At 56.9% G+C, this 22229-nt stretch overlaps 1 protein-coding gene across 2 annotated transcripts in view; it reads right to left on the minus strand.

Moving 5' to 3' along the window:
* PKD1 (polycystin 1, transient receptor potential channel interacting) overlaps window positions 1–8776 on the minus strand; it is a 38952-nt gene extending 30176 nt beyond the window's left edge. Inside the window, exon 1 of one of the 2 annotated variants that reach the window (XM_018040103.1) lies at window positions 8377–8776. In XM_018040103.1, the coding sequence (XP_017895592.1) occupies window positions 8377–8591 (215 nt within the window). In that variant the 5' untranslated portion in view covers window positions 8592–8776. The remainder of the gene's footprint in view (window positions 1–8376) is intronic. The other variant, XM_018040104.1, reaches the window with a different exon arrangement.

Below are 22229 nucleotides of genomic sequence, written 5' to 3' on the forward strand. Positions count from 1 at the left end.
AGTCCCGTCTGCCCCGCACCCTGCCTTGGGGCAGGCCCAACTCCCCGTCTCCCGAGTCGGACACCCAGCCTTCCTGGGGGAGTGTGTCCTTCCCAGCCCGATCTCTCCTGCTGTAGCAGCAGCTGGGGCAGGGATCCCTGCTCCCACCAGCTGGGGGGGTCGGGGTAAGGCACTGAGCCCCCACCCTGGGGACGCTGGCGGCTCAGTCTCCCCCCACAGGGCCCAGCCCATGCCTCCAGCCCCAGGCCTTGCAGAGGGGAAGGGATGCCTCAGGGCCCAGAGGAGAGATGGGGTGGGCCACGGGGCAACACTGAGGGAGGAGGTGCCCGATGCGGAGCCCAAGGACAGGGTCCTTCTTGAGCCCAGGTGGCTCCCAGGGCATTGCCTCCTGGAGCTGGGGACGTGGAGGTACCAGCCCTACCGCCCCCGGAAGCCTCAGTTTCCCCCTCTGCCCAGGCAGGGGGTGGGGGGCGGGTGCCCACTCCCCACTCCAGATGCCCAGCGGGGTCTGGGGGCCAGCCAGAGCCCCCGAGGAAACATCTGCACATTCCAGACGCGTGTGGTCAGCAGTGGAGGCGGGCGCCAGGCCCCAGCCCACACTCCACCCTGCAGCGCTGGCCGCCACGCTGGAAACAGGCCTCCGGAGGGGCCGCCTGCACGCTACGTAACCGCGCGGCGGGCCAGCGGCCGCCTCCCCCCTGGCGGGACGGGATGGGACGGCCCTGCCCCCGCTGCCCCGTCCTCTCCACGGCAGCCCCAGGGCTCCAGGGAAACAGGGACCCCCACCACGGCCCCTCAGGGGCCAAGCCCAGGTGGAAGGGGCAAGAGGCCGCAGGCCAGCCCCAGGCCCCTGGGACCCTGCAGGCCAGTCCAGACCCAGTGCCCCCACTTGACACGGCAGTAACGGCTCCCTTTGGCAGCAGGATGGGGTGGGTCAGTCTGAGTCTGGTAACCTAGCTCTGTCTTCATGCACTTCTATTTATGGTGAGCGAGGCTGGCTTCCAGGGCCGGAAATGATGTTTAAATTAATGAATTCAAGTTTTGGGGAGAGAGCTGATCTGAAGAAAAACACGCAGAGAGGGTGAGAGGCAGGCAAGGGGCCCAGGAGGCCTGGCTGGAGCCACCCACCCCCATCTGGCTCCTGACGAGGCCCGGGGACCAGTGAGAGGGGGGTCCGGGCCTCTAACAGGGGAGAGGCGCCCGTCTCGGGCGTCAGACAAGGAGGGGCCTCGTCTCCAGGGCGCGTGGAGAGGCTCCCTGTAGGGCGTGGCCAGCCTGCGGCTCAGCTGTCAGCAGGACGAGGCACAGGCGTCGGGGGCGGGGCTGCCCTGCCCTGCCCGGGAAGCCCCTGGACCCGTAGGCCGAGGTGGGGAAGGGAGCCCCGAGGAGGGGCCTTCCCAGGGCAGCCCACCAGAGGCGGCCTCCATCAGGGCACTAACCAGGCCAGGATGGGGCGAGGGGCCGAGGAAGAGGAGCCCCCTAGCTGGGGACTGAGGGCCACGCTTCGGTCCTCAGGGTCGCCCCCGCTTGGTGGGGGGCAGTCCTGTCGCCCAGGGAGCTCCAGGGCTCGGCCTGTGGGCACAGGGTCTGCGAGCCTCGCCCAGGGCATGGGCAAGGCTGGCCTCCTCCGCAGGGCACGGCCCTTTCCAGGGCGGCCCTGCAGGACCCCAGGGTGGGCTCCAGGGCCCAGGGGTTCAGAACTGGGGACGCGCTCTGCCTGGCCTGGGCCCGTGGGCGCCTCAGTTGGGGAGAAGGCCCCCAAACGCAGCCCCCCAACAGGGCCTGGGCATGGCTGGGCCCCTCAGCACTGGCGGCTGCCAAGCCACGAGGAACAAGGTGTCCCGGGAATAAAGGACGCACGTGAGCCGCGTCTTCCAGCGAGACTGCCGGCTCCCAGCCCGCCGGTCAGCCCAGCGCCGGGCCCGGGGCTGCTGCCTCCCCAGACAGCGCGGCAGGAGCGGGCTGTTTTCACCCCAGCGCTCGGTGGGCTGGGCCCGGCTGGGTTCCCACTGTGGCGCTGGCACAGCAGAATGTTCCGGAAAGGAAAATGCGCGTCTCGTCCAAAATGGCTTCCTCACTTGAAACCAAACCCCAGTCGGGGTCCCCCTCAGGAGCCAGGGTCCCCACATGCCCACTCACAGGTGGCACTGCCACTGGCCAGCTGTCATAAGATGCCTCGTACCTTCACCACGTTACACATCCACACGGGAAGGCGCGGGACACACACACGTGTAAAACTGAGATGAAACCACTAGAGAAGCGTGCCTGGCATGATGCATCCCACCGGCCACCTGGCTTTGTAGTAAAGGCACCTCTGAGGCCAGACCAGAGGCAGGAGGCCTCTGGACACGGGGCCTCCAGGATTGGGTGCTGAAGAGTGCGTAGGAGCCTGCCTGCCCAAGGTGCACCCGTGTGTCTGGTCTGAGCAGCACAGTCACACGTGCGCCAGCAAGGGTGCCCCTCCTCAGGCCTGTGTGCTCTGCAGCAGGACAGGTCCTGGGGCCCAACTCCCGGCCAGCACTTGGGGACCAGTGGTGGACTCTGAGCTCATTCAGAAGGGCCTGGGGGGCCACTCTGGCAGCAGCTAGGATTACGCGGCCACCATCAGCCAAGTGCCGTGGGGACACCACACCCCCTCACCTCCGAGGCCCACAACCACACATGTCACATCCACTCACGGTGCCCAAGTGCAGGGCAGGCAACCGGAACTCAGAGAGGCTGAGCAACCTGGGCACGGCCACACAGGGAGCAGAGGGGCTGTGGTGGGAGCCAGGTCTGCCCATGCTCCTCCTGGGGGGTCGCTGGGATGGACCAGAGCAGGGACAGCCAAGGGACCTGGGAGGAGGAGGCTGGTGGGCAGGGCCAGGTGAGCGGCTGGGGCTGAGTCAGAGCCCACCTGGTCCCCTTCGAACACACCCCGCCCCCCTTGGGGACACCCTCACTGCCCCCAAACCCCAGGCCCCCGAGTGCAGCTCCAGGGAGAGGCCCTGAGCACACCCAGACCAGGCGACCCCAGAAAGCGACTCAACCTCAGTTTCCTGGTCTGTAAAATGGAGTCGAGTGCAGTTCCCAGGCCACGGCATCACACTGCCGGACGGAGAGCTCAGCAGAGTCCTGCTCACCACGGCCAGGCAGGGAGGCCAAGCAGGGAGGCCAGGCAGCAGCAGGAGGGGCTGTGCCCCCCTGGGTACTTTCTTCAGGGATCTGTTATTTTATCCACCAACTATACAGGTTACCCTTCCAGAGCATACAGTTCAGTGGTTTTCCGTATACTCTCAGGGCTGGGCAACCACCACCCCTAATTCCAAGACCATTTCACCCACCCCGGGGGGAAAACCAGCACGCTTGGCCACCACCCTCAGCCCCAGCCCCACCCTAGCTGCAGACACTCGTCCACTTGCGGCTCCATGGCCTTGCCCATTCTGGACGTTTCACATCAGCACAATCACACAACACGTGGGTTTCTGCATCTGATTTCTGTCACAGAACACATTTTCAAGGCTCACCCACGTTGCAGCAAGCCTTAGCACCACATTCTTCCCATGGCTGAACAGTATTTTACAGACAGGCCACACTCTGTGCACATACCCATCTCCAATACACGTTGGGGCTGTTTCCACCTCTTACATCCTCTGAACAGAGCTGCTGTGGACATTTGCGTTCAAGTTTTTGTGTGGACGTAGGTTTCGTTTCTCCCGGGTCTACACCGAGGGGCAGAATGACCAGGCCCTCTACATTTACTTTTCCGAGGAGCTGCTGGACTGTCTTCCAGGTGTGCCCCATCCCCGCCAGCCGCGGACGAGGATTCTCATCAACATCCGGTATTGTCTGTCTTTTGGGGACAGCCAGCCCAGTGGGTGTGAAATGGTATCTCCCTGGAGTTTCGATTTGCGTTTCCCTGAAAGCTAGACACAGCGTCTTTTCACGTGCTTATTGGTCACTGGTGTGTCTCTTTGCAGACTGGTCTGTTCAGATCCTCTGCCCGCTTTTTAGCTTTGAGTCACTGAGTTTTTACGTATTCTAGCTACGAGTCCTTCATCAGACACGACATGACGCGTGTTCCCCGCCCTTCTCCAGGCTGGTGGCTGTCCTCACTGCTCCGGGCACTGGGAGCGCTCTGCTGTCCGTCCCTTCAGGTCCCCCGTGTCACAGCTGTAGCTGAAGCCTCCCCATTCACCTGCCGCCCTGCCAGGGGCCACAGACAGGAGCGGTGTGTATGTGGCCCCCGGCACGCACAGCCCTGCCGTCCGGCCCTCGCCAGGCAGCTTCTGGGACATGCACTTGCAGTCTCCTTCTCCCAGTGCGGGTGGCTCAGGGACCCTGAGGGGGAGACCAGCTCGGCACGCAAGGCGCCTCTGCACCCCAGCCAGCAGTCTTTCTGGAAGAAGCCAATCACAGCGCTTCTCTGCAGGGTCCTGCAGTGCTGCCCCCACTGGCCTCTCTCCAGAGGCCCCACCTGCCGCCCCGCATCACCTGGAGCCTCTGAGACTCCGCTCGGCCGTCCACTCTACGCGGGGTGCTCTCTCCTGGCGCTGGGTGACACCCGCACAAGCGCTGAGCACTGGCCTCGGTGTCACCTGCGCTGGCGGTCCCTCCAGGGGCCCCTGCAAGACGGCCCCCTCTCTATCGCTGGTGTTACAGGCGTGCATGTGCAGGAAGCCACATGCACGGCTGCCTACGTGGTGCCTGGCGTCATACACAGGCCAGGCTCACGCCGAGCCCGGGGGTCCCCTCCCCAACGCCCACCTTCCCTGACACCCAGGCAGCTCCCCGGGGGCTGCATCTCCCAGAGCCCCCCACACTCCCTATCAGTTAGGGGGACATGTGAGGAAGGGCAAGGCCCTGGGTGCCCCCAGCCAATGGCAGACCCCAAGGCCCCAATATCCTACCTAGTCAGCAAAGCAAATCCCTACTGAGTCCCTGCTCCGAGCCTGGTCCTAGACCCGACATCCATGAGACACTACAAGGCCCACTTGGTGGTGAGCCCCTGGCCCTCACCCGAGAAGTGGCCGGCTAAAGTCAGCCACACTGGACATGATGGACAGACAGCACCTGGAGCAGTACTGCCCCATCTGGAACTCTCTGCGCCAACCCGGCCAACACAGCAGCCGCTGGTCCTGTGGCTCGAGCACGTGAAATGTGGCTCCCCACCCAACACAGCTCTGCGCCCGGCCAGCAGTGTCTGGGAAGGACGGCAGGGCAGAGGGACACACAGAGACACGACCCACACCCGGTGCCGTGGGAGCCGGTCTCTTCAGTGAGTCACACGAGAGGGAAGAGAGACAGAAGGAGAGCCTGCACACCCGCAGAGATTTAAAAGACATCACCCAGCTGCACTGCTGCTGCGTGGACCTTGTTTGGATCCTAATTGGCTCCAGTGAAAACACTGAGACAACCGCAAATTTGAGCACACTGGACATGAAAGGGACCAGGGAACTGCGCACTGTTTGGGGTGTGATCGAGGGGTCGCCATACATTTCCAAATGCTACCAGATCAAAAGTAGGATGGCTGGAGTTTGCTTCCAAAAGGGGTGGGGTGAGGGTGGAGCAGCAGGCTAGGCCACAGGGCAGTGGGTCTGTGAGGTTCATCACGCTCTTCCGCCCACTTCTGTGTAAGTTCAAACTCTCCAGGATAAAAGCTTTAAAAACAGGAGCACAACCAGCTTTTACTGAGTGACGTCATCCTGTTCAGGCTGCCACCTCCCAGCAGCAAGCATCATTTAACCCAAGGAGGCTGGGGTCTCAAAACCCTGGGCCATCCTGCAAGCCCCGAATCCCCCACCACCCAGCCCTTGTCCCCTCCCAAGTCAGGACACAGCTGTCCTGCGGCACCTCAGGCTGGCCAAGGAGTCTCAAGTGGAGGGGTGCCTGCCCGACGCTGATGACAGAGACGCCGGGCCCGAGTCCCCTAGGCTCAGGCTAGGGGTGACACCCAGGAGACAGGGCCCCCGGGGCCCCTGGACGTGTACCCCCTCCCACAGGGGGCTCCCTGGCATCTTGGACCTCATTCCTACGCCCTCAGAGAAGGGCCACCTGCCTCCCTCTCTCTGAGGGGGGCACGGTTTGCAGAGTGGACAGACAAGGATGGTGTCTGGGGCAGCCCACAGAGAACAGCTGGTGGCGAGCAGGGGTGGCTGGGTGGGGGCAGGCCTCAGCCTCTGCAGTCAAGGGTCAGGTTTCCCATGGGTTCCTCACACTGAGCCCTGCAGAAATCTCTGAGGCAGCTTCAGAGTGTTGACTGGAACGTGAAGTCTCCTCGGTTCCCCGAACCCCTCCTCCCGGGCTGCAGGGCCAGCAGCCTTGGAATCCTGCCGGCTCAGGCCAGGCCGCCAGCTCCCTGGACGTCCAGAGGCTAAATGGACACATGCAAGGCTCAGGCTCCACTGCTGTGCCCGGGAGCCTGCTCCTTGCTGCAGGCCTCTGGCCAACCTACCAGTACCGTTTATTTCCTGGACAGCTCCTGGAGGCCAGCCTGCTGCCAGGTGACGAGGAAGCAGGAATAACCCGCAGGAGCTGGGGCCTGACCCCCAGCAGCTCTTGGCCCAACAGAGATGGAGGCAACTTCATTCACAACATCCAGAAACAAGGGCCGGGGTGGATCCAAAACGATTACGTGGGCACTGGCCACAGACAGGAAGCCCATCTCCCCAGAGACAGCCGTGACAGCAAACACCAGCTGTCAGGGAGCAAGACAACAGCATGGCCCCAAGGCTCCCAGCCACTGCCCCTGGAGAACCAGTTCCCCCACAACACCCAGCAGAGCCCCAAGGAGGAGCCCTCCAGGAGAAGCACCCACCCCTGCTCTGCCTTCAACATCCAAACTCGCCTGAACACAGACCACAAGGGTCCCCCTAAAAAGAGGCAGCCACACACTGGAGTCGCCCAGGGATTGTTACAAAACCAAATTCAAGGTTTAATAAGCCTGGCGATGTTGAACCCCCCCTGCCCCCCCGCCCAAGGGATTCCAGCATGCAGCCAGGGAGCCGAGGAGTCCTGGCTGAGATGTCTGGAAACACCCAGACGGGGCCGTGAGGATGTGTATCACAGGCTGGGAGACTGTCCCCAGCTCTGGGGTCAACTGTCTGAAAATCTCAGTTCCCCACACCTTTTTCAATCCAATGCTGCCTCTGCTAGGCATCAGCTGTTACTGGTCACTTGTGCTTGGACAAAGCACATCATCGTCACCTCCGGCCTGTGTTCCCATCTGTACAATGGGCATCTCTGCTGCACCTCACCCCAGAGGGTCAGGCTGAGGGTTAAGCGTGACAATTCACAATCACACCTTGGCACAGGCTGAGGCTGGAGGTGAGCTCTCCATAAAGACTGCGTGTTATTATTTCCTCCAAAATGCAAACCTGAGGATGACTTTTCAGCGTTTTAAACCCCTCCACAGCAATCAGTCACCCACTGTTCCCAGGATAACATCAGAGCGCTGAACAGGGCAAATGAGGCCCGCGAGGACCCTAACCCACTTCCCATCCTGCTCTCAGTCCCCCTACTGCAGCCACAATGGGGGTGTACCCTACACCCGTGCTCGACGAAGTCCAGCCCCTTGGTCTTCCCCTTCCACTTCAAGCATCAGGCCAACTCTAAGCATCCATCAAGAGCTCTCCACGGCCCAGCCAAGCCCAGCTTCCTCCTCCTGGACTCCCAGGTGCTGGGTATCGCCCCAGGCCAAGACGCATCCTATTAGTCTCTAATCCAGTACTCTTGCCTGGAGAATCCCATGGATGGAGGAGCCCAGAGGGCTGCAGTCCACGGGGTCGCTGAGGGTCGGACACGACTGAGCGACTTCACTTTCACTTTTCACTTTCATGCATTGGAGAAGGAAATGGCAACCCACTCCAGTGTTCTTGCCTGGAGAATCCCAGGGACGGGGAAGCCTGGTGGGCCTCCGTCTATGATGTCGCACAGAGTCGGACACGACTGAAGTGACTTAGCAGCAGCAGCAGCAACAGCAATGTTGAAGTGCGTGCGGGAGACAGCCCCGCCCCGCCCCGCCCCAGCCCACGGGCCCCGGTCCGCTGGCGTTCGCGGGGCCCCTCCGGGCGCGCGGTCTCCGCCTGCACAAAATCCGGGATTTTCCTATTTCCCTCTGGCTGAGGCCAGGCGGGCTGAGAGCCCGCCGTGGGCCCAGGTTTTCCTTATTTAGTCGGGCCGCCCTCACTACGCTGGAGCCTCGCCCTGGGAGAGGCCTGGCCCGCACCCCGTTTCCCCTTCTGGAGGCCGGGGACGCGCCCACGCCCTGAGAAGGCCGCCAGGCCGGCGGCCTGCCCGGCCGGCCTCTCCCCGGAGGGTGCAGGCGCCCCGCGCCCCGACAGGCCGCCGGGCGCCATGGCAACCACCGGGCCCGCGCGGCGGGCGCGCGTTACTCACAGCGCGGTGGCGTCCGCGGGGATGCGCAGCGCGGGCCCGAGCGTCCGCAGCCCCTGGCCTGAGCAGTTGACGAGGCAGGCGGCGCCGGGCGCCGGGCCGCAGAGGCAGGGGGGCGCGCACGGCCCGCAGCCGCGCCCGGGGACCCCCGCCAGCGCCCCGAGCCACAGGCCCAGGCCCAAGGCGAGCACCAGGCGGGCGGGCGCGGCGGGCGGCATCCTCAGGGCAGCGCAAGCATGGCCCCGGCCCGCTCCCGAGGGCCCGAGCGCCCCCGGCCCCGGCGGCCGCGGCTCAGGCGGAGCCGCCGCACGGCATGGCTTGCAGCGGGACTGTATCCGGCGGCGGCCGCGGCCTGTCTGCCTGCGCGACAGCCTCTCGGCGCTCGGGGCCGGCCGGGTCCTCTGCCGCCCGCTCGCGCGCTGGCGCTGCAGTGCGGCCCGGCCGCTGGCTCCTCCTCCTCCCGGCGCGGCGCAGGGCGGGGCGCCCTCAGGCCACGCCCCCGCGCCGCAGAGTCGGGAGCGGCTCCGGGAGGGTGCCGGGGCGGGGCTTCCGGAGGCTCCGCCCCTCGCGGGGTAGTGGGCGATGGGCGGTGCTAGGTGGGCCTGGCGTCTTGAGCTCCGCCCCTCGCTCCAGGCCTTAGGCCCGGCCCCCGGCTCTGGTCCCAACGGAGCGCAAGCCGCTGCTCCCGGCTCTCGGGTCTCCTCGCTGCGTGCCCCTCCCAGCCCTCAGGGCCCGGGAGCAGTTACAGCAGCACTGAAACAGCAGCCTGCACCTCAGAGGCCCGGCTATGCGCGCTCATCCGCTCCCAGCGCCTCTGTCCCCCTCCACCACTGCGGTTTCCCGAGGGCTTGGCACACAGTAGGCACTCAATAAATGCGCATCGCTTTTCGGTGCTGTGACTCTGCCAAGGGAGCTTTTGTTCCTCTCTGTGCTCAGGACATAATTATGAAAGTAACGCACGTGGTGGGATGAATCCAAACAGAACAACGTGGATGAATCCTGAAAATATGTTAGAAGTCAGACACAAAGGACAACATATTATACGATTCCATTTATTTAAAAATGTTCAAAATAGGCAAATCCATAAAGACAAGAAGTAGATTAGTGGCTCCCTGGACTGGAGGGAGAGGAAACTGGGAGCGGCTGCCAATGACTATGGGGTTCCTTTTGGAGATGATAAGAGGTTCTGGAGTTAGCTAGTGGTGATGGTTGCAGAGCCTTGCAAATTCACTAAAATCACTGAACTGTGCTCTTAAAAGGGTGAATTTGATGGTATGTGAATCAACTTTTAAAATAAAGAAAAAATAAAATTGCTGGACCCTTCGGTCATGAGTGGATACCTGACCCAAGCTGGTCAATTAAGTCCCTCCACCAGAGCCTGGACAGAGTAGACACAGGGAGGGGGTCCCCAGACTGCCCTGGGGGCAAGGCCTCTGTCCCACTTAAGCCCCTGTCCCACTGTCCTGAGACTTGGGGTCAGGCTGTGTCTGGAGACTTCCCAGCTCCCTCCGTGTGCTCCGTCTTAAGCTAGCTGGCAGCCTCAACTGAATCCACAGGTGCTAGGCCCAGGTCCTGAGGCCACTTTCTGGGGAAGTCCCGGTAAGACCACCGTGTGGGCACACTGAAACTCTGCTATTCCCTGGGAGGTGAAATGGCACAGGTACCTCCCTTTCTCAAGTGGGCCATGGCATAGCAAACCTGTTTTAGGACTGGCAGAGGGTCACACCCAGGAAAGACCCAAGGAAGAACAGGTTCCCAGCTCAGGCCCCAGCTGGAGATGAACAGGGCACAGCCTGCCAGCCTCACAGGCCCACGACCCAGGAGCAGGCAGAGGCTCTGGAGGGTAGGGGAAGCAGATGGTCCTGCTCCAGCAGTGGGGTCCATTCTCAAGACAGTTCTCACAACCCACTTTGTCCCCAAATCAGTACCTTAGAGCAGTTTTGGGGAGGGGCTTAAGTTAGACCCAAGGAGGAGCTTCCATCCTAACAGGGAGGGATCGTGAAGCCAACAGACCTCTGGGGCCTTGGGGACCTTTTGACATAGAGTCACGGAGGGAGTGCTTGGTGATCGCACTTGGAAGCACTGGCATGGAGGCTGAGCCACGGAGGGCTCGATGATACGAAGCAAGGTGCGGGGAGGAGGCCCAAGTGGGGAGCAGTCTCAGGTCTGGCTGGGGGCAGGGGAGGAGGAGGAGGCTCAGATGGTGCCCCACCTGGGGGCAAGTGTCGGAATGGGTGGAGAGACTGTTGTCTGGGGTCTGGTGTTGGGGTGGGCAGGGAGAAGAGATGTAGGGGGAAAGGTGAGTAGGGGCTTCTGGACAGATGGGGCTGGGGCCACTGGAGAAGGTGTCCAGAGTGCAGCTGGAGGTGGGGTGTGAAGCTGGAAGAGGGGTGGTGAGCACACCTGGGGCAGGTGGGAGAATCCAGAGGCAGAGAACCCCAACCTGGCGTTGGAGAGGGGGAAACCTCAGAGGGAGTCTAAGTGAGAGAGCCAGAGAAGCAGAAGGAAACTGAGGCCCCGTGTGAGGAAGCTGGGGGAAGAGCTCCAGGGCAGAAGCTAACAGGGGCTTGTGCTGCAGAAACAGAGCAGGGCTGGGTGGGTGCAGCTGTCAGTCCCTCCCTGTTCCCCCTGCACCTCCACGTGGGGCTTCCAGGACCCTCTGCAGCCTCGCACCTCCTGGCCTTGCCCCATGTTCTTCCCTTGGCTTGGAATGCGTTTCTCTCCCACCCCCTTGCAGACTCAGTGGAGGTGACTCCTCCTCCAGGAAGCCTCCCCAGCCCCCATCTCATGCTCACTTGCATCACACAGCCATTCAGGGGACACAAGCATTTGTCCCCGAGCTTATCCTACAGGACAGACCTCCCCAGGGTCACCCGATGCCTCCTCCACCCTGCTGTGTTGCTGCAGGAAACTGAAGGTGCTGTGTTCACCGTGACCTTTGCTGAGGGCACTCTGAGTGAAGGGGACGGCAGGAAGGGAGACACAGGATGTTAGCAAGTGAGCGGGTGTAGACACAGCTTGTTTCCCTGTTTCTAGAAGCTTAGATATGAAAGGAAAGGGAGGCAAGGAACAGGAGAAGGACACGGAGCGAGAGCCAAGGTTTTCTCTTAATACGGGAGAGACTTGAACCAATTTCCAGGCTAAGGGGAGAGTACCAACAGAGCGGGAGCAATGCACCGCAGAGAAAGAGAGAGTGTGTGTGCACAGGAAATGGAAGGGTTAGTGGCGAGAACTTCCTGAGAGACTGGAGGGAGGAAACCCACATCTTTCACCTCTCCACCCACTCACTGACGGCCTTATTCCGTCACCTCTTCAGGACTCTAGGAGTTGGGTTCTATTACTATTCCTCTTATTAAATGAGGTAACTAAGACACAGAGAGGTTAAGAAATTAGCCCAGTCACACAGCAAGTAAGTGGAAGGACTGAGATTACTTTTCAAACATTTCAAAGTTTTTAAATTCCAGTCAAATGAGCAACAGTTAAGATTCAAGGACTCAAGATGAGGGAAGATACACCCGTAAGAAAGAGTGATGCAAAATAAGCAAAACAAGGGCTAAAGGACTGCTTAAATGTCATTGTGGAATATATGCAATTGATGGAAAAGGATTTCTGAAAGAGAAAAAAAATTATATATATATACGTTTGTGTGTGTGAAAGTCTCTCAGTCGTGTCCGACTCTCTTTGCGACCCCTTGGACTGTAGACTGCCAGGCTCCTCTGTCTATGGAATTCTCCAGGCAAGAAGTGGGTAGCTGTTCCCTGCTCCTGGGGATCTTCCCAACCCAGGGATTGAACCCAGGTCTCCCACATTACAGGCAGATTCTTTACCATCTGAGCCACCAGGGAAGCCCATATATATATATATATATATGTCGGGTTGATTTTTTGCCACCAGGGCATGTGGTGTTTTAGTTCCCTGACCAGGGATCGAATTTGAAACGCCTGCATTGGAAGCAGGGAGTCCTCATTTAAACTTTATTTATTCAGGCTGGGCTGGGTCTTATTTGTGGCTTACGGGATCTTCACTGCACTTCTTAGTTGCCCCACGCATGTGGGATCTAGTGCCCTGACCAGAGATCAATCCTGGGCCCCCTGCCTTGGAAGAGCAGAGTCTTAACTGCTTGATTACCAGGGAAGTTCCCTGGAAAGGCATGTATAAAGAAGAAAATTAATTATCTGGAGATGAAATTCTACACTATTTCAACAAACCACTTGGTGAGTCAGAGGAAATGAAATGTGCCAAAGATCCTCCCTGATTCAGGGAGGGGGACATTGGAGAAATGTTTCTTTTTTTAAATTAATTAATTATGGCTGCATTGCGTCTTCACTGCGGCAAGCAAACTTTCTCTAGTTGCTGCGAGCGGGGACTACTCTTTGTTGTGGTATACCAGCTTATTGTGGTGGTTTCTCTTGTGTGGAGCACAGGCTCTAGGTACTCGGGCTTCAGTAGTTGCGGCCCACGGGCTTAGTTGCTCCGTGGAATGTGGAATATTCCCGGACCAGGGATCAAACCCATTACCAGGCGAATTCTTATCCACTGTACCACCAGAGAAGTCCAAGAAATGTCTAATTCTTGATAAAATATAGATTTAAATGCTTTTTATTAATAGTTAATGATAACTATTAGTTTAAAATAAAGGGGGAAACTAGAAGTGAGGGGAAAGAAACAAGAAACTCTGATTGGCGCAGGAAGAAAAGAATTGAAAAAGGAAACAGTGGATCAGTGTATTAACCAGAACACAACAGAAGACCAAGCATATGGGTGAACATTATAAATATAAATGAGTTAAATTCCCTTGATAAAGAGCAAAGATTTTCATAAGAAGACACACTCAGTCAGGTAAATGTTGTTTACAGAGACACAGCTAAGACAAACAACCTAGAAGGCTGAGAGTGAAGAAATAGAAAATGAAGACACAAAGAGGGTGGAGTGGCAGGATTAATACTAGGAAAATAAAACCTAAAGTGAAAGACAGTAAATGAGAAGAGTCCAATTTTTTTTGCACTAATTAAAGATACAATCTATGTAGAACATACAATGAACCATTGTATTCCTGAAAAAAGAACATCAGCAAACACAGCTAAACTTAAAAATTCACAAAATCATTGTGGAAGACTTTTTACACCTTCCTTTGAACTGTACAAATCAAGTGAACAATTTTTTTAAGTTCATTAATGATATGGAGAGTTTGAACCACATAGTTAATAAGTTCTAGTTTATGTAACAGACTTTGCCAAGGATCTGGAAAAGATTACGCAATTAAGTGGCCTTAGGAAACACTGCCCCCTAGAGGTGCTCTGGGTCCTTTCATCTGCTAACCACATCATGAGTCTAGCTCACAGCTGGGGCTTCCCCAAACCCACCTTAACCCAGGGATGCTCACCTGGGTAAAAGCCTGAAGAGCCATTCACTGAGGGTCTGGGACGAGGGTGGACATCCTGATGACTCAGGTAATTGAAAGGTAAATGTGGACGGGGTGGATATCTCCATTATCTTAATTGCAGTGATGGTTTCATGGGTGTACACTTATGTCAAAACTAATCAAACTGCACACTTTGAAAATGTGCAGTTATTGGATGTGTTAGACATTCATAAAGTTGCTTCGTACATATTTAAACACTCACAGTGACAAAAAGCAGGTCAGTGGTAGCCAGAAGCTAGGGGTAGAAGGAGGGCATTACGGCAAAGGGACATGAGGAAATTTTGGAAGTGACAAAAATGTTTTATATCAGGAGTATGATGATGCTTAAATGATCTTTGTCAAAACTCGGCGGACTGTTTAATTAAAATTGATGAATGTCAGTATGCAGAAGGGCTTCTCTGGTGGCTCAGTGGTAGAGAATCCACTTGCCAGTGCAGGAGACATGGGTTCAATCCCTGGGTCAGGAAAATCCCTTGGAGAGAAATGGCAACCCACTCCTGTGAGTTGCCTGGAAAATCCCATGGACAGAGGGACTTGGCAGGCTACAGTCCATGGGATCACAAGAGTCAGACATGGCTGAGGAACTAAACCAACAGGTGTACATAAATTGTGCCCCAATAAACCTGATATTTAAAAATCTTACCATTTAGAAATTGAAATACCCTCTTGTCAATCTTTTAACTTTTAGTAATTTAAAATCAAAATTAAAATCAGATTATCTATAGAGATGACTAGTAATGAGCACACATCTTACCAAATCTGTGGTACGCAGTTATATATGGAGAGAAACTGATAACGTTACTTTTTTAAATTGATGATCGTGGAATATCAAACTACCATATAAGTTAAACATCCTTGTCAACATTCTAGAAAAACAACTATAAAATAAACCAAAGCAAAGTAGAAGGAAGGAAATTAGAAACTTAAGAGTATCAGTCAGCTATTTTAAAAAGAAAAAGTAGAGACTGCCCTGGTGATCCTGCGGTTAAGACTTTGCCTTCCAGTGTAGGGTGTATGGGTTTGATCTTTAGTCAGGGAGTTAAGATCTTACATGCCTCTTGGCCAAAAAAAAAAAAAAAAAAAAAAAAAACACACCCCAAAACATTAAAAAAAAAAAGAAGAAGCAATAATGTAACAAAATCAATAAAGACTTTTAAAAAATAGTCCATATTAAAAAAATCTTAAAAAAAATGGTCCATATAAAAAATCTTTAAAAAAAATAACGAAAGTAGAGGGACTTCCCTGGTGGTACAGTGGGTAAGAATCTGCATGCCAACGCGCAGGACGCAGGTTCCGTCTCTGCTGCAGGGCAACCAAGCCGGTGCGCCACAACTGGTAAGCGCCTTTGCCTAGAGCCCGTGCTCCACAGGGGAAGCCGCTGCTACGAGAAGCCCATGCACCTCGACAAAGGGTAGCCCCGCTTGCCACAACTAGAGAAAACCCTTGCGCAGCAATAAACACCCAGGACACGCAAAAGTCAAGCAGTAAAATAAAAGAAAGTCGAATTGATTAATAACATCAAGAGCTATTTTTAATAAGCAAGGCTATTAAGGTTCTTTTTTAAACCTCCTGGCAAGTATAGCTGAAAGAGAGATGAAAATAAACTACAGCACGTTAAGATTAAGAATGAAGGTTTATTCACAGAAATAAAGAGTGAAAAATTATGAGATTATATGCAATTTTTTTATCTAAAAACGTTTTGTCTAAAAACATGTTGAAATAATATAAACTATAAAAACTGACTCAAGAAGAAATAAAAAATTAACATCCAAGTAAGAAATTGAAAATATATCAGAGCCTTGCCAGGAAAAGACACTTAGATCTTTTTTTTTTTTCCTTAATTATAAAAACATTTTTTTGGCCACACCCTGCAGTATGTGGGATTTTAGTTTCCGGATGGAACTCCTACACAGGGCAGTCCCTAGTCCAGCTCTTTTAATGGGAAAGTCCTATCAAACATGGAAAGATCAGGTAGTCGTGATTTTATTTATACTCTTAGAGAACAAGGATAACATCTCAATGTAATTTATGCATGCTTATGCATAAATATGAAGTGTACTTAGTAAACATAATTTGGATACCTAAAAAAACTGGGACAAAGATAAGATAGGAAAAGAAATCCGTAATCCAGTGACTTTTTTTAGGTTTGCTCAGTCGCAGAAACCTTGTTTCAAAGTCCCAAAATAAAAACTTGAATGGCCCTGTTTCAGCTGAATGAAGGATCCCAAAGACATCAAGGTCCTAATCCCCAGAAGGTATGAAGACCACCTCACAGGACAAAAGTTAACACAGATGTGACTAAACGAACGATCGAGATGGGGAACGACCCTGGACTATCCAGGCGGAACTTGAATGCATTGTAATCACAAATGTCTAGAAGTTTCCATGGCAGAAGAGAAGGCCAGGTGCCTGCGGAAGTGGAAACTGGACTGATGTGGCCACAAGCCAAGAAAAGCTGGAGACCACCAGAAGCTGAAGCATCGGGGACTCTGCCCTGAAGCCCCCAGAGGAACCTGCCTTGCTGACACCTTGACTTCAGTCCCACGAGGCTCATTTCACACTTCTGGCCTCCGAAGCACAGGATGGCCAAGCTGAGTTGCTTTGTGCTGGTGTGTCTGTGGGAATTTGTTACAGCCACTGTAAGGAACTCACCCAGGAGCCGTTACCAAAGCTACAGTGGTTAACCCTGAAGGACATAATCTGTTGGGGGGAGAGACATTTTTGGAGGGGCTGTGCTGGGTCTTCCGGAGAAGGCAATGGCACCCCAGTCCAGTACGCTTGCCTGGAAAATCCCATGGACGGAGGAGCCTGGTGGGCTGCAGTCCATGGGGTTTCGAAGACTCGGACAGGGCTGAGCAACTTCACTTTCACTTTTCACTTTCACGCATTGGAGAAGGAAATGGCAACCCACTCCAGTGTTCTTGCCTGGAGAATCCCAGGGATGGAAGAGCCTGGTGGGCTGCCATTCTTGGGGTTGCACAGAGTCAGACAAAACTGAAGTGGCTTAGCAGCAGCAGCAGCAGCTGGGTCTTCACTGTGGCACACAGGTTTAGTTGCCCCAAGGCATGTGGGATCTTATTTCCATGACCAGGAATCAAACCTGAGTCCCCTGCATTGGAAGGCAGATTCTTAACCACTGGCCCACCAGGGAAGTCCTAGAGCAAGGACTTTTATTCTTGCCTTTCCCTTTTGTGTGGCTGACGTGCCTGCAAAACTCATATATATATATTATTTTTATAATTAAGAAAAAAGAAGAGATGAGGCAAGTGAAGAGCTTGGCCCACTCCAGGGGCGGCCAGCTGCAGACTTCAGTGGTTGTCATGGTTACACGGGGTTCATTTTAGTCATTCCCACCGACACTGAGGCCTCCCCTGCCAGGAGGCCACGTGTGGCACTCAGGAGCCACACGACAGCTGGGGGTGCTCTGAGCCCAGAGGTCTTACCCACCTGGGGCCTCAGTGCAGGGGCTGGATCACAGCGAGGCCTCCCCCACACTCTCCACACTGTGACTGGCATGCTTTTTGTCTCGAGACTGCCAAGGGCAGCCAGATGCCAGTTCCTGAGCAGCCGTGGGAAGCAAGGACAGGGGGCGGACCTCACAGCCACACCTGCAAGGGAACAACGCTGTGTTCCAAACACCCCCCCGTGCCAGTCGGTCCTTCTCCCCGCAGGCAGGGATGGACATGCACTCCTTAGACCCGTTGGGCCTCATGGAAGCACATGGCAGGGCACATGGCGTGTCCTCTTGGCACGGGCCACGCAGTGTGGCCCCTGTGCACCAGGGCTTCGGGGGCGGCAGGGGGTGGGGAGGGCTCCTCTGACACCAGCCGCTTCCTTAGGTGACTCCTCAGTCACATCTGTGTTGTTGCAGCTCCTCTCCGACGTCTCCATGGCAACATTCACGCGGATCTCATGGAACATAAGGTGTCTGAGCTGGAAGGGACCTCGAAGACCAGCTCCTCCCACCTCCTCAGCTCACAGAGAGGAGGAGGGGCTCAGAGAGTGTGCGCCACATACCTGAGGGGGACGGTCAGTGGGTGCCACATGCCCAGTGGGGCCCCAGCCTTCGGGCACCACTCCCAGCCAGGGTCCCTCTCCCTGAGATTGCAAACCGTTGAATTCTGCAGGACTGTCTTCTTGAGAGGTATTCTGGGGCTCTGCCCCTCCCCTCTGGCTAGAGGAGCATGAAGTCCAGCCTCCCTCTGTTCTGCTCAGTCCTGGGCTGACCCTCCAGTGTGTAGTGAGGGCAGGAGTGGGCAGGACAGACACTGTCCTCAGGAACCTCACTGACTGGTGCGGGGGCAGCACAGTCCCCCAGGAACCACTGGAGAGCAAATGTGCGTGTACAAGACTGGGGGCTGGAGGAGCCCAGGAAGTCTGCTCAGAGGAAGAGGATCCAAGCAGAGCCTGGAAAGGTCAGGGAGGACTCCATTCCTGCCTAAGGCTACCTGGCTTGAGGGCCACACCCTGTAGCTGAACAGTGAAGCTTGGAAAATCAGGGACCAGAGAAAGACTGCCCGAAGCCATCGGTTCCAGAGGGTTCTCATGGCTGGGCAGCCACAGCGCACATCACTCCAGGACTAGGGGGTCAGACATGTGGATGGGCAAGTCAGAAGGCAGAATGCAGGAGCTGAAGTCCCCAGACAAGGGGACCAGGGGTCCAGGCTGGCAGAGGGTGCTGGAGAGAGGGTCCAGGAGAGGCGCCTGGGGTGGTTCCATCCATTTGCTGGGATGTGGAACTGTGCAGCCCCTCCCGCCCAGCAGTGAAAGTGAAAGTCGCTCAGCCGTGTCCGACTCTTTGCAACGCTATGGACTATACAGTCCATGGAATTCTCCAGGCCAGAATACTGGAGTGGGTAGCCTTTCCCTTCGCCAGGGGATCTTCCAACCCAGGGATCCAACCCAGGTCTCCCGCATTGCAGGCGGATTCTTTACCAGCTGAGTCGCAAGGGAAGCCCAAGAATACTGGAGTGGGTAGCCTATCCCTTCTCCAGCAGCTCTTCCCAACCCAGGAACCGAACCAGGGTCTCCTGCATTGCAGGCGGATTCTGTATCAGGCAGGGCCAGCCCTAAGCCAGAAGTGCCGAGCGCTGGTAGGTGTCCCCTCCCCAGGGAGACACAGCCCTCATCCTCACCTCTACCTCAGCCCCAGGGCTCATTTCAGCTCCAACCCACACTTCGGGGACCTAGCCTGCCTTGGGGAGGTCTCTCCAGGTCTGAAGATCCCCAGCTCCAGCCAGAGCCGCCCTGCTGACCTTCCCCACCACAGGGCCCACTTCTCCCGTTGCTGGGTGCCCAAATCCAGGGCTGTGCGACAGACAACTCCATGTGCTCAGCGTCTGCAGCGAGGGCGGGCTCACCTCCTCTCCCTGGGACCTGCCAGAGTGTCTTCTTGGCTCACAAGGCTGGCAAGTGAGGTCCTCTCCACCTGGGCTTCTCTGCCAGGCCACTCGAGCTTTCTCATGGCGGGGCAGCTGGGTCCCAAGAAAGCGTGTGTGAGGAGACAGGAAAGGAGAGCTGCCAGCCTGGAGGGCATGGCCCAGAAACAGGCTCAGGGTCACTTGCATTGGTCACTGCAGTCACAGACAGCCGCCATAGACCCTCCCCTCACTGGGAAGAGCAGCAAAGGGCTTGTCATCTTGAGTCTAGCCGGGCACCCCGCAGGGTCTTGGATTCTTTCTTGCCTCCCCTCCAGGCCTGCAGACTCTGTCTCCCCTCCGTCCTCATTAGCCCTCCCTGGGCTCCTGCAATCCCCTCAAACTCACCTCCCTGTCCACACGCTGCGCCACCCAGCTCCCCCCGGCCACACCCACTATTCCTTTAGCAGCACCCTCTTTCTGTTGCTCTCAGAAACCACGCATGGCTCCCTACTTCCCACCGAACAACTTCCAAGCTCCTAGGAAAAACATTTAAACTCACCTTCCAATCTAGCCCCCTCCTTTGTCACCAATCAAATCACCTCTCATTTCTTCCAAGCAATTGGACCACACTTCGGCCTCTTCTGCTCAAAGTGCCCACCTCCCGGCTCTCTGAATCTACACGTACTTCCTCCACCTGGCAGGTTTCTCTGTCTCCACTAGTGTTGGACTCCTGCTCAGTCTTCAAAGCCCGGTGCAAATGCCCCACCTCCACAAGCTCTTGCTCTCACAAGGTCTTGCTCTCACTACGCAACACACTAGAGTTACTCTTCTTGCCTTTGGAGGCATGTTCTCCCTCAAATCCATGTTGCCAGCGACGTGTCCTCTTGAAATGGGGCCCACATTTCTAGCTCATACTTCTTTCACCAATTTCATAACTGTTTATTGAGGCCTGGAGCTGGCTGCCAGGGATATGACAGTGACCAAGACAAGCTGCTTCCTGTGCCCAGAGAGCTTACATCCCAGAGAGTGAGACAGATGGCAAACAGGAACCAAAAGACACGATGATCAAAGATTAGGAGAACTGCGGGAAGGCAGGGAAGGCAGAGAGGACCTGCAAGCCAGGGACTCAGAATTCCCTCTTTCCAAGAGACACCAGAGACCTGAATTTTCACATACTCTCCCAATTTTAAAGGTCGCAGGGTCAAGTCTTTCTCCACTGCTTTCAGTCCCCTCCGCGCCTAGCTTCCCACTCTTTCTGGATTGCCAGCCTCCTCTCTTCTGTTTGCCCTGCCAGCAGCCACCCCTCTCCCCCCAACTCAGGACACCTCATCTGTAGCCCCAGCCCTAAGGCACTCAAACCTCTGGTGCTGCCTATGCCTTGGCAGCAGCTGGCAGGAAGAGGCAGAGAGCCCATGGACTAGGATGCCAGGGTCAGTGGGCACCGCCATGCTGAGACCCTGGGCCAGCCTCATGGGAGTGAGATACCTGGAGTCCCCAGGGCCACAGCTGTGGGAACCCAACACCCCAGACTCAGGCCTCACCAACCACACGTCTGGGCACTGACCTGGAAGAACTGGGGAACCAGAGGAGCAAGACAGGCAAGGAGGTCAGGGGGCCCTCAGGTGGGTCCCCAGCTCTGACGGGGCCCTGAGGGATGGGTCTTTCTCCAGGGAACCTCCAGGCAAGCCCCGCTTTATGCTCTCAGGAGCCACAGTTCCCACATAGATATCCTAGCTCTGCAGCTTCCTGCCTGGTGACTAGACCGCTCCCTTCCTGGTCCTTCTCCCCCCACCCCTCCTGCCAACCCCCAGCCTTTGTTTCCCATCTGATCGTCAGGGCACCAGAGCAGCACCCACCTGCACCTAGCACATGATGGCACTCAGTGCAGGGCAGCTTTGCCCCAACCCTCTCATGCAGGGCCCTGCCAGGTCTCTCGAGGAATCGCTTGGCTGGGTGGCATCCTTTCATCTGTGTTTGCCCAGACCTCTGAGCCCCAGAGGCAGCGTCTGCCCGTTGTGATTTTTTGGACTCTGGGCGTTGCCAGCTGAGAGGGCTCAGGCCTCTGAAGGGCCCAGGGTCCCAGTGACAGTGGTCACGTCTCAGGACAGAGAAGTGCAGAGCAGGGAGCTGCCTTTTGTCTGCACCTGCTGCCTGCAAGCCCTGGGAGAAGGGCATGTCGGCTCACCACTCCCAGGATTCCAGGACCAACTCAGCCTCATCCTCCAAACTTGGAGCATCTTGGGTGGCAGTTCTGGGACAGAGGTGCCAGGCCCTGCAGAGGGGTCTGCCAGGACCCAGCGGGGAGTTTGGACTGTCAGCAACTTGAAAGCACTGGAAAGCCCAGGAGCCAGGCACAGCCTGGCCTCCCACCTTCTTCACCTCCCGGGTCCCTAAGGGGAGAGCCCTAGGGGAGTGGACACTCAGAGGGCCTGCCACTGGCTGTGACACTGACTTCCCCTTCCCCAGAGATCCTGAAGCTTGAGCCCAGCAGACAGAAGCTCCGGGGGAGAGCACCTGGCCACCTCGGCCCTGCCGCTCAGCCTGGCCCCTACGTCCTGCCTCTGATAACCAGCTGTCAGCTGAGCCCCAGGTGGCCGGGCGCACCCCGGTTTGTTTGCCAAGCACGGAGTGTTGGAGTTTCCTGGACCTGCCTGCCCTGGAAGGGAGGGGGCGGTGCCACAGCAGGCCAGGTGGCACCTCCGGCTGAGAAGGGATCGAGTCCCAGGTGCCCATCCCACGCAGGCCCGCTGCCTTAGTGTCGCCCTCTCTTCTCGTCCGGGCCTGGAGGTAGTCCGGGGGCGGGGGTCACCGGGCAGAGGGCAGCGCCGGGCAGGGCGGTGCACAGCAGAGGAGCGACGGGACGCCGAGTGCTCGGTCACCCAGGCCCACCGCCCCGCACCTGCACCGAAGCCCGGGTGCAGTTACGGAGAGGGGCCTTTGGGCGCAGGACAGGGTGGTAACGGCCCCCCAGGCGCAGAGGCGCCGGGATACGGGGCTCCTGGACCCGGGCCCCGCCCCCAGGGCGGTCTCTCATTTGCATGACCCCGCCCCTTGGCGGCCATTGGTGGCGGCGG

The sequence above is a fragment of the Capra hircus genome, chromosome 25 (assembly GCF_001704415.2).
Source record: "Capra hircus breed San Clemente chromosome 25, ASM170441v1, whole genome shotgun sequence".
Lineage (NCBI taxonomy): Eukaryota > Metazoa > Chordata > Mammalia > Artiodactyla > Bovidae > Capra > Capra hircus.